Genomic DNA, 16,825 nt, shown 5'->3' with positions numbered 1-16,825 from the left:
ATTTAACATCTAGTATATACTAAAAATATAAATTAAGAAATTTAAACACATAATGTTAGAGTTACGCTTCACATTATAAACTCATGTAGCTATACTGATAAAAATCGGAAACAAGTCTAGGAAGAAGTGAGATACGACTGACGGCAGATAGTCATTCCTTTAGCTGAACATCCATATGATCTGATTTATTGTAGGAAGTTTTATAGTATGCTGGACATGATGAAATAATAAACAATATGATATAGTAATAAGTTTGAGAGCTACAAAACATAATGTAAATACAAAGAATCTGTGTAAAAGGTTATGAACCAACAACTTAGTGATCCAAAGGCATCTATCTAGTTAGAGCTGTAACACTAGAGCACACATTTAACAAAGTTCACAATGGGTAACTGAGTAACACGAGAAAGTTTGAAAAAGATTCAGAGTTAGTAACATGATTGGTTCATGTACACAACTGATGACATCATCTGGATTCGAAAAACTTCTGAATAAAATATTTAATATTAGATAATAATCTTTACACATTCGTTAAATACAAAATACAGCATATAAACCCTACAAAGTAGTTAATTACAATGATAGTCTACAGTCAGTTAGTGAGTCATTCACTAGTCATCAAACAGTGACAGTTAGTCAACAGCCATTCTTCAGAACTAGCAGCTCATAGACAGCAGAATGAAACAAGATTCAACTTCTCTTAAGTCTTTACTACTTAATTATTGAATAGTATAAAAAAAAAGTCCTAACCAGTAAACATTGTATTTCATAGGAGCATATGAATCATTGTTCCATTTAGAAAACATATACCAGGATTTAATATAAACCTTTCTATTTATATAATATGTAGTTTCTTTTGATTGGTTACTATTGTTAACTGAAGATAATGCTGTTAATCTGAATATTAATAAAAGAACAAAGTTACTGACATATGGTTTATTTTGCTAACCGTAACAACAGCTCTATCTCCTTAATCCTGACATGAACTGATTCAAGTTGGTAGTCTATGTACTTCCACAACTGTGCATTTCCTTTGGTATTTTAATGGATTGTCAGAACTTGCAGTCTGTTATTACACAATTCATAAAAGCTTTTATCTATTCTGTCCTGTATTACACAAATGAAATAAAGTAATTCACGTAAAACCCTTCCTAACAGATGCTATGATCTTTTTCTTGAAAAAAAAAGCAAGTACTGAAAATGATTCCTTATTCCATGTTATAATATGATTTGAAGAAAAAAAAAACTACTCTTAAACTCTTGACTATTATGTGCTGCATAAGCATCTGAAACAAAGCATATTATATTGTAACATGTAAAAGAAAAAGCAAGTCTTAAAACATTTCCAACACAGTACTCTATTACACCTTGTACGCGACAAGCCATGAAAAACCTACTCCCTACTTCATGCACAATACGCTAAAAAAAATTATAGTTGAAAGCACTTCTAACTGATTACTTATATTTAAAAACAATGTAATCTTTTTCAAAACATTACCTGAGATTACTAGACTTTTGCTGTCATCAAAATAACAAGCTCCCTCCACCAAACAATTATATAAAAACACCAAAAATATAACTTCATACAATAATATATATAGTAATTTTTATTTGCTATTAGCGTTACAATTAATTTATTTATTTAGGATGTACACAGATGAAACACTTGTATGTCATGTCGATGCTTATTTCTTTTATACCAAGTGGATCAAAAATTCAATGTTTAGAAATTGTTTGCATAAAGACTAGCAATTTCATAAAATCCACAATAACTATATATTCTATACATATACAAACTATGTAATTTAATTTACCTTCTAATAAAACAAATATGAAGAATGGTGGAGAAATAATACTGATCAAAAAGTACATTCCCTTATTTTTGGTTAAACAACTGACTGAATATACTAGTGGATAATACAAGTATAACCTTTTAAATATACACTGTAGCTAAATACACAAAAAATATTGCAAAAAAATCTAATTTTAAGTATGTAAGACACCTGTTTCATCAATATTAGCTCCATGATAATATACCAAACTAAAGATAAATTAAATAAAACCTACAAAACACAAAACAATACAGAAGATAAGAAGATTGAAGTATGATTAAATAATGATCATTTAGAACCTATACAATTGTTTTAAATTCTACTCTCTGTTATTCAAATACATAACTTTTACAATGTTTAAATATGCTCTGCAAAAACAATCTTTTCTGAATTGTTTTGTATAAAGTGACCAAAGTAATTAAGCTTTCTTTATTTTAGTTATAAACAAAAGTTTTATTTTATACATACAAAACTATTTGATATAAATTTTCATTGAAGTAATGAAAACTTAATCCATTCTATTTTGTACAGATTTAAGTATATAAAAAACAACATAATATGTTCAATATACACTGCAAGTTAGTAATAACAAATATGAATTTAAAGAAATAACAAATACCATTTCTATAGCATAGTCATAAAGAAGACGATCGGCAGTAATATTACAGGAGGTGGCCTGAAGGATGCCAGAGCTATTCAGAGCTTTACACATGTTTAGGCAATAATGGAAATGTTTTTTCACTGAATGAAGAACTGAAAAAAACCAAAACAGAAATGTTTCAGATATAATGTTTAAATAATAATTGAAATATAACCTCACAAAATGTAAAGCAGGAACATTATGGTTAGAAAACTTTTAGAGGATAAAAATAAAAAACAAACAGTGATGATTCAATGAAAACAAGAACAAATAAACTAAAATGAGATTTAACACGAGATAAAAAGAAAAACTAAATTGAATAAAAAAAAATAATAACCATTAATAATATAAAAATTAAGATAAAAAAAAGAAAAGAAACATTTGGGAAAATTTCCTATTATTTACAATAAACAAAAATTGATGTACATATAAAAGTTGGTATAATTAAATCTCAAGTTGAAATGTCTAAGTCTTCTTAATATCATTTACTCAACATTATAAATGTTCTCATTATTCCTAAAATTTTACAAGCTTTTGCTAATAATCATTATTTTGGAGACATGTATGGGCAGCAATTTTATTATCTAAATATTTTCACCTGTGATACCCTACATCTACATACAATAATCAATGTTATATGCTCACAAGACAAATTAAACAGTGAACATAACTTATAATGAACAACATAAAATAAGAATCTGACAACAGATAAATGAATCAGAGAAATTCAATTTCTTTGAAATACAAAAAAAGCAATCACAGGAAAACATGAGTTAATTTCAAGTTTGGTACAAAACTGTATTTATTAATGCTCCAAAATACAATGACAAATAATGATGTATATATTAATGGAAAAAATAAAACACAAGGTAATAGCATACATATATATATATACATACGTTTTTAGTAAAAACATCTTCTTGCTGTTGAATCATAAGATACTAAAAATGTACAACTGGATAAGTGTTTACAGAATACTACCTGTTATTTGTTTAGGTTCTATTTACAGCATGATTTCAAAAACGATAATTGAAAACTCTTACTAGATCATCATTCAACTTTATGAAAGATTAAAATAAAAGAAATTCCTTTGAGTTTGTTAAAAACAGAAATGTTGATGTAGAGTGGATATACAGCCACAACCTTTTCAAAATATCATTATTTATAACTAACAACTGGTTCCACATTTTATAAAATCATCAATAAAACTTCACGCCTTAACTGAACATATAAAAAAAAATGCATAAAGCATGCAAAATCAAAAGTTATTTATGTTAAGGTATATATTTAAGCTTCATACCAAAAACTGTGTGTGGATCATTTTCAAATCATTTATATTACACATTTCTTTGGAATGACTCAATATTTTTGTCTCTATTTTATGTGTATATATTAGTTTATTATAACTTCAAAAACAAGCCAAAACAAAAATAAATTAAACAAAAATGCTGCACTAATTGAAAAAATCCCAGGGTACAAACTATAATATGGGATTCTAAGATGTACCCTAGGTTTTGGAGGTGATTGAAAAAGTAGGACCCACATTGCAGTGGGCATATGCTGCCCATCAGTCTTAACTTCTATTTGCCAGTCTCACACAAAAAATAAACTAATAGAAATAGAAATTAGATAGTGAGTACTCAAGCCCCCCAATGTCCCACATTTATATTACCCTTCACTGTTTGCAGACAGTTGTGGGAAGGTAACTGCTCTCCCAGAAAAAGAAGAAAATTAAATGAAATAAAATGATAAAAAGAAAATAAGGTACCATATATTATACATTATTTTCAGTTACACTAAAGAGCAACCACCATTTCAAATAATATCATTTGTAAGAAACAAACAAATATGAATGTGAGATTTGAAAAACATGTTTATATTTGGTTGCTTTATATGAATGTACTATGGTATATTTTTCACTTCAAGAAATCCATCAAGCACTATTTTATTCTTTGAAACTTGAGATAAAACTACCCATTATATTATACTGATGAACTAGTAAAATGTATATCTATTACACATCTTGACACCAAAGTTTCATAATAAGATATCTCTACAACAGAACTAAGCCACATTCAAGGTATTGAAACACAGAAAATAAGACTAACATGCTGAAGCACAAATATATGTAACCCTTAAAAAAAACCTTTTTAAAATTGTACAAATAACATATTGAAATGTGCATAATTGTGCTGCATACATAAAATCTAAAATGTAGTGTGTAAAATAGTAAATTGTATGCAAAATATAATAAACAGTGTGTACTTTGCATGAAACTATAGAAGATTATGACCATTTAACAGAGAAAAATTACATATTCTTGCCATAAAACTGTTATATCTTTGAGGCACACAAAAATAATTTTTAACAACTTAACGTGCTTCACGTAAACATTATTCAGCAATATGAGATGCTGCCACTTTAATTGAAAATGAAACAAGAACTTCAGAATGGTTATATGGTTAGAGATAGTTAAATATTAAATGGTATTGATATATTTTTACATCATGATTTGGCTTAAAGCAAATAATACAAATAGCAACCACATGTAATTAACAGCTACTTTGTGAGTGTTATATTAGATAATGGTGGACTGTCCACAATCATCTGAAGCAACATAGGTGCACAGAATAGTCCTGGTGCAAAAATACAAAGATTCTTACGAAGGTACAGTAGTAACGATTATGATAGTAGTGGCAAGAATTGTACTAACACAAGGAACATACTGAGGTGAGGTTGGGAGTGATGAGGAAGGAAAATGGAATTCTGGATGTCAATATTTGTAGACATTAAAGCAGTTAGCTTACTTATGGGAGAATTTCTCAATAAGCATTTAATACAGTTTTGCTTCCTTGTATTTATGCAGGTACAAACCGATTCTACATACATATACACACACACACGTCATATACACATAGACAAACATGCAATATATGTACAAAACTGCAAGTGTACCATTTTATAATACAATAGGCATACATACTTTGTTCTGATTAAATATTAAAGTCATTTAACCATTTACCTTAGAATGATTACAATATACATACCAGGTGCAGGTGTGAAGCAAATTTACCCTGAGAAGCAGATCACGAGTGTTACATGACTGCCAGAGATACAACTCTTTTGCATTACCTCACTAGTCTTCTCAACTGAATAATATGAGTACAATGTATTGTCTTTCTTTATTCAGATTTTTCAAAACTATTGTTCCTGTGTGATTTGCATATTCAGTATTCAGTTTATTTTTCTAATTTTAGTTAAAAATATATGATGTGATGGACCTAAATTAAACAAATGAAGCTGAAACAGTAATAAACAGAAACCACTACAGCTGCAAATTAAATTTGTGAGCATGCTCTCCTTTTTAAAAAGAATTATTAATAACAGTGAAAACATGGTACATATGCAAAAATATGAAATGGTAAAGGAAGGGAAACAGTGTTTGAATGTCTGTTCATCCTTTATACTGTATTGTGCAAAAGTGTTAGGATAAAGTCAATAATTAGATTTCAGGCTACTTTCAAAGAACAATGGAAGATAAAACATATGCAAAACAAAATTTTATTAAAATTCATATTTAGTACAACAGAAACTCGGTGGAAGTGCTTGAGTTCAGCAAACAGTTAATATTTTGTGTCCCTGTTTTGATTTGATAATTGCTACAGTCTATCAGGCATTGTTGAAGCATATTTAATCAAAGTGTCATTTGAGATTTTACTACAAATGTCACTAACACACTCCTATAAAGTTTCTTTGAGAGTAACATTTGGTTTGTCAAGTATTTGATCTATCAAATTTCAGATCTGCTCAATTAGGTTGAGATCAGGGAACTGTGAAGGTAATTGCATTATTTGAACGACTTCAGCAGATTCCCTTTTAGTTAAGTAATTCCTGCATAGGGTGGGTGAGTGTTTGGGGTTGTTATCTTCTTGGTAGTAGAACACTTCACCAGTAATACACAAACCACTGGGTATACCATGACAGATCAGTATCTGATGGTACTTGTACTGGTCCATTATTCTGTCTATTTTGCAAGTATCTCCTGCTGCCTCTGAAGAAAAACACCCCCAAATAATCACATGGACTCACCCGTACTTTATGATAGGTTTTATGCATTGAGGTAAGTGTGTTTCACCTTCCTTCTGCTGAATGTACAACCTACACTTTGAACCAAATATTTCAAACTTGGACTCATCCATCCATAACACCCATTTCCAATCATTAACAGTTCACTTTTTTGTATTTTTTATTAAATTTTAATCTCTTAACATTGTTTGGAGATTGAAGTAAAACTATTTTAACTGTTACACAACTAAATATTCCATTCTTTTTGAGTCTTCTTGATACTGTAGATCTGGGCACTTTTCTGTCATTTGGTACATCGTCATTCATTTCATGCCTGAGATAAGTAGAAATCTTTTTATCCTGAAGTCTACAGAGCCAAAGATATTTAATGTCAATATCATTGAATTTAGGTGTTCTGCCTTTCCTTTCCTATTTTTAAATTTAACTGTTTGGTCTCATGAACAAGGGTATACTTGACAGTGTTTGTGGAGTATTTCAAGTCTGCAGCAATTAGTCAGAGAGACCAACCAGCACCATGCAAATCTTTTATGCAAACTCTTTGCTCTACTGACAATTACCCAATTACTGACAAATAGTGTTAAATATGGTTTTTAACAAGGTCTATTTGTGGAGTGTTATTAAACTGATTTATTCTAGCATATACTGGTACCTAGCTTCTTTCTATATAATTAAAATACTGCATGGGGTACCATGACAATTATTTCAGACCCTAAATTTGATCAGTATATTCATTCAAGCAGATCCCTTATGACATACCCTTGGTATATGGAGATTCTAATGAATGATAAGTATTCTTACCTTGATTCATTCATCAAAAAGAAAGCTGTGGACCATAGCACAGTGTTGAAATTTACATTCCATAATGACATGGAAGGATTAGACTCATAAAATTGAAAGAATGACAACATTTTTGCATAGTACTGTAGTTTACCTCCATTGCATATAACACATGATTAAACCTGGAATACTTTGTTTGAGCAACATTTAGGATACAATTTTTCCAAAGAAAACAAATTTCATCTGAAACATCAGAGATATACGCCTTTTTTTTCTTTCTTAAGAAAGCTTAGAAATGCATGTCATCTCCATACACATGAAAATATATTACTGAAATCATTCAATTAAAATAACCTGCTAACGTGAACATGAAATTTTCTGTAAATGACACAGTCTTCAATAAATATGAGGCCCTGAAGTTCTTTATTTCTTAATGTAAGGGATATTGGTTATAAATAATATAGTATAAAACATCAAAGAGCCACTGGCAATTTGTGAACGAGAGAATGTAACTGGTATATGTGGCAAGTTGGTCTGAATTTCTAGTTTATGACTCCTTAAACAAATAAGATTGAATGCTATAAAACTTTGCCTTAGAAATATCTATATATAGTAAGTAACTTGTGTTACATTCCATACTTGAGAGAGTGGTGGGAGATAAATTAGAGAAAGGTAAGACCTAAAGAAAAATTGTCCCTATATGGATTAAGTATTTTTTAAGATATTTCCTCATAAAATTAAATGCTTAAACTTATAAATAATATTAAAATTTTATTTATTAACCATGTGTTGATGCCAGGATTACTTGTATACACTCATATAGAGTAATTTAATCATATTTTAAATGTAATTTTGTGACATGTCATGACGTGCACTTACGTACCTCAAGAAAACTAAAAACTTATGATAAATAATATGGTTTATAAGAACACAAAGTGTCTTTAGTTTCATAATTTAACTCTGAAGGCTTAAAAATAAAATAATTTTGTATACTGTATTCAAACATTATTCAATTTCCAGATGGTGTAAAGAAATATTCATATACTATGTTTAATAACCTCTTCAGTATACAGTACTACATGTATTAAATCACAAACATACACGTCACTTTAAACAACTACCATCACCATGAACAACTTATAGCAGGTAAATACCTACATATGGACCACTATTTTGTTCAAATGGTTATCAGATGACTATTGCTTATTAGCTACATTTTTGTCACTCTTCACTGGAACTTACAGCTACTTCTCTTTACCTGCATGAACCTGTGGTGATGGTTTTAAACGTTTTCCCTGAAATTCTTGACAAGACAGCTGCAGGGATGATGACAGCAGCTGAAGTGCTCGCATGTACAACACAAACTGTTCTGTTTTTCTGTAACTTTCACTTACAGAAGGAGGACCATCATCAATTTTCTAAAAAAGAAACATTCTGCTAATTACAGCATATTTTAATAGCACTACATGATATATTATAACTTTTCAAGTTAGGAAATGTAATGGAAGTGCAAAATACAGTGTGTGTGCATTATATATACATACATACACATAAATATAATATATACACATGTTTATAATGAGCATGAAACATAAAAGTCTTAAGGGTAATTTCAACGAAGCAAAAAATTAAACAATGCACATTTAACCAAAGAGATTTTTCTTACCACTTTATTCTCATTGAGCCCACAAATTTTACAAACTTACTATAATTTAGTTTACTTCAAAATCTTCAGAGACATTTATACCTTTGTTTTCATAGTTGATTCACTCAAAGATCCTACAGTTGTTTCTTTAGACTTGGCAAGTTCGAGAATACAGTTTACCAAGGCCAAAATGAAGTTTAGTTTAGCTAAAGTCTCATTGTGCTCCTTCTAGATAAAACAAAATAGAGCAAAATTGTTTATATGCTGAAAATTTAGTCTTCAAATTAAATTAAGTTTAAACAATACTTTTCTTTGAATCACACTCATCTTTCACTACTCTTGCATACTAATTGTCATGTACATTTATATGGTTTTGAATTTCTTATAAAACGACTCAAGGGTTATCCGTGCTAGCCATCCCTAATTAAGCAGTAACAGACTAGAGGAAAGGCAGCTAGTTAACACCTTCAACTGCCAACTCTTGGGCTATTCTTGTGCCAACAAACGTAAGATAGCCATCACATTATAATGCCCCATAGCTAAAAGAGTAAACATGTTTGGTGTGATGAGGATTTGAGCCCACAACCTCCAGCTTGCAAGTACTCAAACCATCAGACTGTGCCAAGCTGATCATTGTGTAGAATGCAGAGTATATTTCATAAGTACATAAAAGCTAATCAAAGCAACTACATTTTGAAAGTGACAATTAATTTTGATTTAACATTTCTGAATTGTTTATTTCAAATGATTATATAGTGTATAGTGTTTAAAATATTTTCTGAGATTAATCTATTACTGCCAGTTGAGTAATGACACATTCTTTCAAAGTAAAAAGAATGTGCTTGTTTCTATCTTTCTTTCTGAAAGACTTGTACATTAATTTAAAATCACTTTTAAAAAATAACAACATTTTGAAAAGTTCAATTTTAAGGCTATTCATATGAAATAAAAAATATTGTAGTTACCAACTAACAGTAGCAGACAAAAACATATTTATACATTTTTTTCACTCCTTCAGTTCACTGTGTGTGACAAAATATTTTATAAACATTTATTGTAAAATATTTTCTCTCTCCAAGAAAGATATGGATCTTTATTAATCATATATTCAGAAGAAATCAACATCATATAGGCAATCCACTTTACATTTTAAATTTTGATTACAGAATAAAACAAGTCAACTTTTAGGCCTCTCTCCAGAATTTTGACATATTCACCATAAAATTCTAAAATTAAGATAACAAGAACAGATATGTATAACTTTAAATAGATTCTGTAACACATAATTACACACTATATTGTTCAGATTTCTAAAAACAAACAAATGATCTAAGACAAATATCAAGCATTGTATTTTGCTAATGTATTGATAAAATCTTTGTGCAGTCACATATACTTAATGAACAAATATTTAAAAGCATATGTCTAGTTCTGTGTTTTTCTGAAATGTTATTGTAAAATGCTGTACAGATGCATGAAGAACAAAGGTCACATTAAAAAGATACACCTGCAGGTGTATCTTCCTAAACATTAGAACTACTATCACACCATAAGTATTGATGAATAAACAAATATCTTCAAAGGAGTACCTCTAGTATTGTATCTTCCTGCCATTCTGAGCCTAATAGCATCACTGTTTTTTCTGTATTTGCAGTGTCCATAGGGTAGTCTTCATGATCTTCACAGGAGCTAGTTGAGTAGTGACACATTTTTTCATAATGACTAGAACGTACTTGTCTCTTACCTCCTGAAAGAATAAACTGATAATTTTATAAAAGTCCCTCAGTGAAGTCGCTATACTTGTATTTATACAATCAAAGGAAAGTCAAATATTTTAAACAATTCTTAACTTTCTTGATACAGGCCCTGCCATTTGATCAATTCTTGTGACCACCATGTAACCATGAAAGTATCCATATAATAACTATTAATGTTGTACTTGTATCATCACAAAATTTGAAAAGCTTTTAATAAACATCAAAAGCTTCTTTTAGCTGAAAAAACATTTTTTTTAATTATATATGATTTGTCTGTGAATAAATGGAGTCAAAATGTTGAATAGTTCGAGTGCAAAGTGATTTTAAAACTAAGATTTCAATTACTTTTTTCCTCTTATAGTTTTCAAATTTAATTTGTGTAACCTCTGAAAATTCTTAAATGAATATCAAATATTTTATTCAGTAAATCTTTATATTTATCTTATTTTCTCTGTTCTAACTCTACACAGATTCAATCAGTTTGATCAGCCTTGTAACTGAAAAAAAAAAGATAAATCTAAATTTTGCTTCCTCCTTCTATAATGACTGCAGGTTGTAACAAGAGATAATTATTTACTCCAAATATCTTAAGTCTCATAATGATTTACACCTTTTTATTATTACATTTAATTTTATTATTTTATTGATCTTCGAGCCATGTATAATTAATAATCCTAATATTCAAGCTATAAATTACACAGTAAACACATAGCTCATGTCACTATATTAAATAGCATAATTCACAAACTACTTGTAAGTATATCTCATGGAGAAATGTTTATCACTATTTTGTTCATTATCCAACCAAACCTCGTAAGTTCCAAATAATTATATTTAATTACCCTTATAAGAGTGAATATAAAATACACAAATTTTATTTATTTCAAACATATATTTAGGGAAATAAAGTAAAAAAACAAAACAAAACAAAAAACAACAAGCACAAAGCAGACAGTGTCCTATAACTGTTAAAAATTAAACTGACATTCTAAGTAGATGAAAAGTACCTTGTAATAATTCCCTTACATATTCAATCTGAACTTGACAATATCACCTTTCAGCCTGTAAGTGCAATAACTAAATCTCTACTAACATAATTCATAAACAAATGTGATGTATGTACTTCAGTCTACTCACAGCAAAAGGGTTAAAGAACTTTACAGTGTAAAATTAACATTGCAAATATATGTTCCTAAAATGCATACAGTACTGACTAAAGTTTACTATTTGTCTCCTTGGAACTTTGGAGCATTATTTTACAAAAAAATATTAACATGGAGATAATTTCTTTCACATTTTTCAGTTTACTTAAATTAAAATTTTCTGTTGTATATATAAAGAAAATGGGTGGAATACACAGCAATACACTGCATGTACAGGTTTTTTTCAATGTGTGTGGCAACAGTGATAAAAGAAGGAAAAAAGCAGTATTATAAACAACTTCAGTTAAGTGCTGTCTTTACATTCTGTTTCATATGTATATTTAAGTTAAGAAATTTTCTGTGTATTTTATGGTTAGTTTGACTGCATATTTATAAGAAATATTTTTAGTGTATTCATTTCAGAAGATCATAACACAACTTATAGAAATTTATAAGATAAGAAAACCAGAATCATAAAATAAAATGTTTAAAATATAGAAATAGTATAAACAAAAACCAAGAATTAATTTGTATGTGCCATATCAAATGTGAAAATTGTAGAACGTTTTAAGGTTTTATAAAAATAATAGGTTAAGTATTTTATTAAGATATCTTGAGACTTACTTAAACTAGAATTCAAAAAATGACAAAATAATTTCATGCATTTGTTTATTAACAAAGGAATACAATGTGTCACTGAGATAACTCAACATTTTTCAGTATAAATGCAAAACTTCAAGCTTATTTACATTTGAAAACATCAAGTTAACTTGATGAAATGTTATATTCCTTTCTTATTTATTAAATCTTAAGAATATTACATCATTTCTAATGTAATGGAGCTTAAGAAACTGCTAAGCTGATGTAAAGTTATTTCTGTCCTTCAATATATTAACTATTCAAAAGCCTAAACTTGAGCTTTGTACTACATATTAGAAACAAGTTTCAAGTTTTCTGAAAACTCCTTTCACTCACAGGTATTATTTGTTCACTTGCAAAATACTTTGAATACTGTTTCAGCCCTGGTTTATTTAACATAAATTAGAATTTTGGATCCAAACTTGTGAACTGAATTTTAAAATGAAGCTATGTTAAATTTCATCTAGAAGAAGCACTGATATTACTTTTATATGTGCTATCAAATAGCACCAAAATTTATTTTAAAACTGTTTCTGAAACAACTACTTAGGAATCAAATATCAGATGAGAAGCTGAATATACACACAGTTACCTGATTACAGAAATAATTCTTATTTTCTTTCTGACAAAAACAAAGAAAATAACAACTTAAAAAATAAAACATTGAATTTAAATTAATTCATAAACAGACAGACACTGTCTCCACCTGTTTTATTTGTTGAATTTCACACATGGCTACTCAAGGGTTCCCTGCACTAGTTGTTCCTAATTTGGAAGTGACAGATTAGAGGGAAGACAGCTGATCAACACCACCAACAGTCAACTCATGAAATGTTCTGTTGCAAGATGCAAATCTGTGACCAGCAAAATTTGAATAAAGTGTCCTACCTACTAGGTTAGACTAATCTCTACCTACTAATAATCAGTGTCAATGAAATAGTTAAAAAGGATCAGATGATAGCATATGATACACTAGGAATTACTGAAATCTGTTTAGATTTGGAGGATATTGATAACAGGAGTTTTGAAATTCCAAGTTACAAATTATTTGATAGATATTCTGAACAACTGGGTGATATGGTTCTTTCTGTAAGTGATAAACTGCATTCTGCTTGACAACTATGACAGTCAAGAGGTTGAAATTATGCGAGTTGCAATCTAGGGTTTCTTGAGTAGCAAAACTTTAGTTGGCAACTGGTACTGGTTAGATTTTAAAATTATGCTACTAATATATTTAAAATTAAAGATAAGAGTTGTCTTGAAAATCTTACAGTGGGAAAAAGTCAAGAAAATTTGATAAAAGAAATTTTGTAAACTGAGATACTGAAATACAGTGTTATGAAATAAACACAGCTTCCCTTAAGAAAAAATCTTCTCTTACTAATCTGTTAACTTTTTTTCAAATACATTTAGTGTTATCTAGATTATGGAAAAGATGTGTACTTGGTGTATTTAAATTTTTAAAAAATTGCTGTGATATGATATTACATCTTTAGTTAGATATCTTTTCCTAAACTTCTAAGCAGTTTCTGCAAGTACGTGTTCATAAATTGGACATTTAAACTAAACATGCATGCATAAAAATTAGGTGTTTCAGTCCTTTTTCCTTGAATTGGCTGCATGGATATAGGTAGTAGCCTAAACATACAAATCAATACTAAAATCTGTGCAATTAAATTAGCTTGAATTTGAATGTTGACCGTTGATCAAAGTAGGTAATCTTGGAAATTTAAATATAAAGCTCTTGTAATGTGATACAAAATTGCAGCACTATATGAGAATTATCTTTATATCATGCAGATGTGATCCATCTTCAACCCCAGCAACCAGACAGAACTAAGGAAGTTAAACAGCTAAGTGTTGATTGTCTGTTTTATTTGTACAATTCTGTTTGTTTGTTTTCTTCATTTGTTGCCCGAGTTTGATTTATTCATAGCCTCTAGCATGTTGCTCAAGGGAAACAATTATATTTTGTAAACTTCATTTCATTCTCCAATTTGGTCAGTAATGTTTCATTTTTATGTATGGGGTAAGGATACCACTTAGATAAGGGGATTATAATGACTAAAATAGTCAAGAAATTCACCTTTCCATAACTAGTTCAGAATACATTTTTCTTTTTCTTTATCTTGTGTGAATGTTTTGAAAATTCTTTTCAGCTCCAACAGCCAATAAGTTATGAGAAAGTTGTAAGCCAGCCAAAAGATAAAAATAAACTACTGTGAACAAAAATTTTATTTATTCACTTGTTTTTTATTTCCTTTGCTGTCTGTGTTCAATTTACATTTTGCATTACATCTACATTTTATAAATGCTTTCAAGCTTATCTATGAGTTGTCAGTTGACCTGAATACCAAAGGCTAGTTAAAAAGTAGTGTTCTGAGGTTATGTCCAAAAGATTTATTATCAAAGTTTTTTTTAACACTACTTTTTCTGTTTGATTCTCTGTTATTGTAACATTTATAAATAATGATCACACAATATCACTTTTTAAGACCAAGTAATATTTATGACACAGAGAGGGAAGCCACAACTGGAGTAACGTGTAAATTTGAGAACACAAGAAGAACCAGGAGAAGCACTTTAGAGTTTTTGCCAGCAATGGGAAGAGCAATGTCTGAATTCTTGATTTGTCCTCAAGACAATGAGGTTGATAGGTGTCTTGCTTAGTTTTCTCAGGCATATACATCACAACAATTTTCAATGGTCACTTCATGAATACTGAAGCATATAAAAGTAAAGAATGGTCATGGTGTCCTTAAGCAGCTAGAACATTATAATCCTACTGTAGTGGTCAATAATCACAAGGTGCTGGTTTGAGTCACCCATGGCTAAGGAAAGTGACAAGACATGCATGGAATAAAGTTAAGCAAACTTCATTGCAACTGTCAGATGCAGAAGGTAGCAGATTTCCACAATTCAGCATGACTGAGTTAGTCTGGAGCTTTCCAGGCTAGTGAGACATACTGATGACAATCCAAAATTGTGTCCAATAACTAATAACAGTGAAAACTGACAAAAAATTGTGGTAGCTTGACACTTTGTCTCAATGACAAAGATATTGCATGTTAACATGTAATGAGTTATCCCAAGGATTTCTCAGTCCTGAGGATGTGTACATCTTTGGACGAAGACGAGGGACTTCCTCAAATGCATACATCCTCTCAGCTATGCACTAGAAGTTGATGGCAGGTTCCTTTTAAATGCCCTCTTATAATTATGTTGATGAAATAAGCATGTAAACCACTAATGTTTGAGGGGATTACAAAGGAGTTTAGTTACAAAATCATTTCAAGTAAGTTATTGCTTCAGATGGAGGGATTTGAGATATGCAGTGTAACATCTGATACTGAGTCTTGATGATCTTAGAGCATTCAGACAAGAATTAACTCAACTAACAAGAGACAACTGTCAGCAAATTTTAATTTGTGTGTGTGTTTATTCTTAATTACACTTTCTGTTTGGGAAGAAGAAGTATTTATACATCTCACCTGCCTAAATAAAACCTCTCAACATATGAAACAACCACAAATTTGTAATATTTGCACACTTGCTGCTTATTTGTAAAACTTACTCTTGCTAATGTGAAAAAAATATGTAAAATTCAACTACCTGCACGTTTTTATTTTTCAATTTCCAAATTTTTAAAGCTAACAAAATTATGAATTAAAAATCTAAAATTTGAATTTACTTTCTTTCTCACATTTCATTTATTGTGTAGCTAGGATTCTTTCTTATAAGAATTGTACATTTCTGAACTTAGTTATTACATCAAAAGCCTTTCTTTATATATTTTTTTAAGAGTCAACTAAATAGTTGTTTTATTCATTTTTGATTAATAGGTAAATTTAATAAATTAATTTTATTAGTATTTCTGCATTTTTTACAACATTTTGTTGAAATGACTTAAGGGGTGATTTTTGCTTTAGAAAAACTCATGCTGATAATTTGAAATGAATGAAGTTCTTTAAATGGACTTTTCTTCAGCATGAATGTAGAGATTAGTGGAAACTTCTTTTCAAACTGCTGTATATTTTTTAAAAAAACGTAACATCTTATAAAAAGTTTATCTGCAAGATATACTACAATCTATTTCTCTGGGTTTTAATGATATATAAACTACTATTTTATTGCAAATTTCTTTCAGAAAAGATTTTATTAAGCCTGTGATTATGTTTTTGTTATTAAAGAAAGGTATATGCTTGTTGGACTGAAACAGATAAAAACCAAAAATATGTGGTTATGCAAATATATAAAAATGAGCCCAGATGTTGAATACAAGTCACAGTTCTCTATGTGGGATCATT

At 29.4% G+C, this 16,825-nt stretch overlaps 1 protein-coding gene across 1 annotated transcript in view; it reads right to left on the bottom strand.

Moving 5' to 3' along the window:
- Positions 1-16,825, bottom strand: part of LOC143226012 (serine/threonine-protein kinase unc-51-like) — a 116,367-nt gene that overhangs the window by 12,636 nt on the left and 86,906 nt on the right. The window contains exons 19-22 of the mRNA XM_076456384.1: positions 10,570-10,727; positions 9,083-9,208; positions 8,594-8,753; positions 2,452-2,585 (exon numbers count right to left, since the gene is read on the bottom strand). Of these exons, the coding sequence (XP_076312499.1) occupies positions 2,452-2,585; positions 8,594-8,753; positions 9,083-9,208; positions 10,570-10,727 (578 nt within the window). The remainder of the gene's footprint in view (positions 1-2,451; positions 2,586-8,593; positions 8,754-9,082; positions 9,209-10,569; positions 10,728-16,825) is intronic.

The sequence above is a fragment of the Tachypleus tridentatus genome, chromosome 1, assembly GCF_004210375.1.
Source record: "Tachypleus tridentatus isolate NWPU-2018 chromosome 1, ASM421037v1, whole genome shotgun sequence".
Lineage (NCBI taxonomy): Eukaryota > Metazoa > Arthropoda > Merostomata > Xiphosura > Limulidae > Tachypleus > Tachypleus tridentatus.
This window is presented reverse-complemented; position numbering and strand designations above follow the sequence as displayed.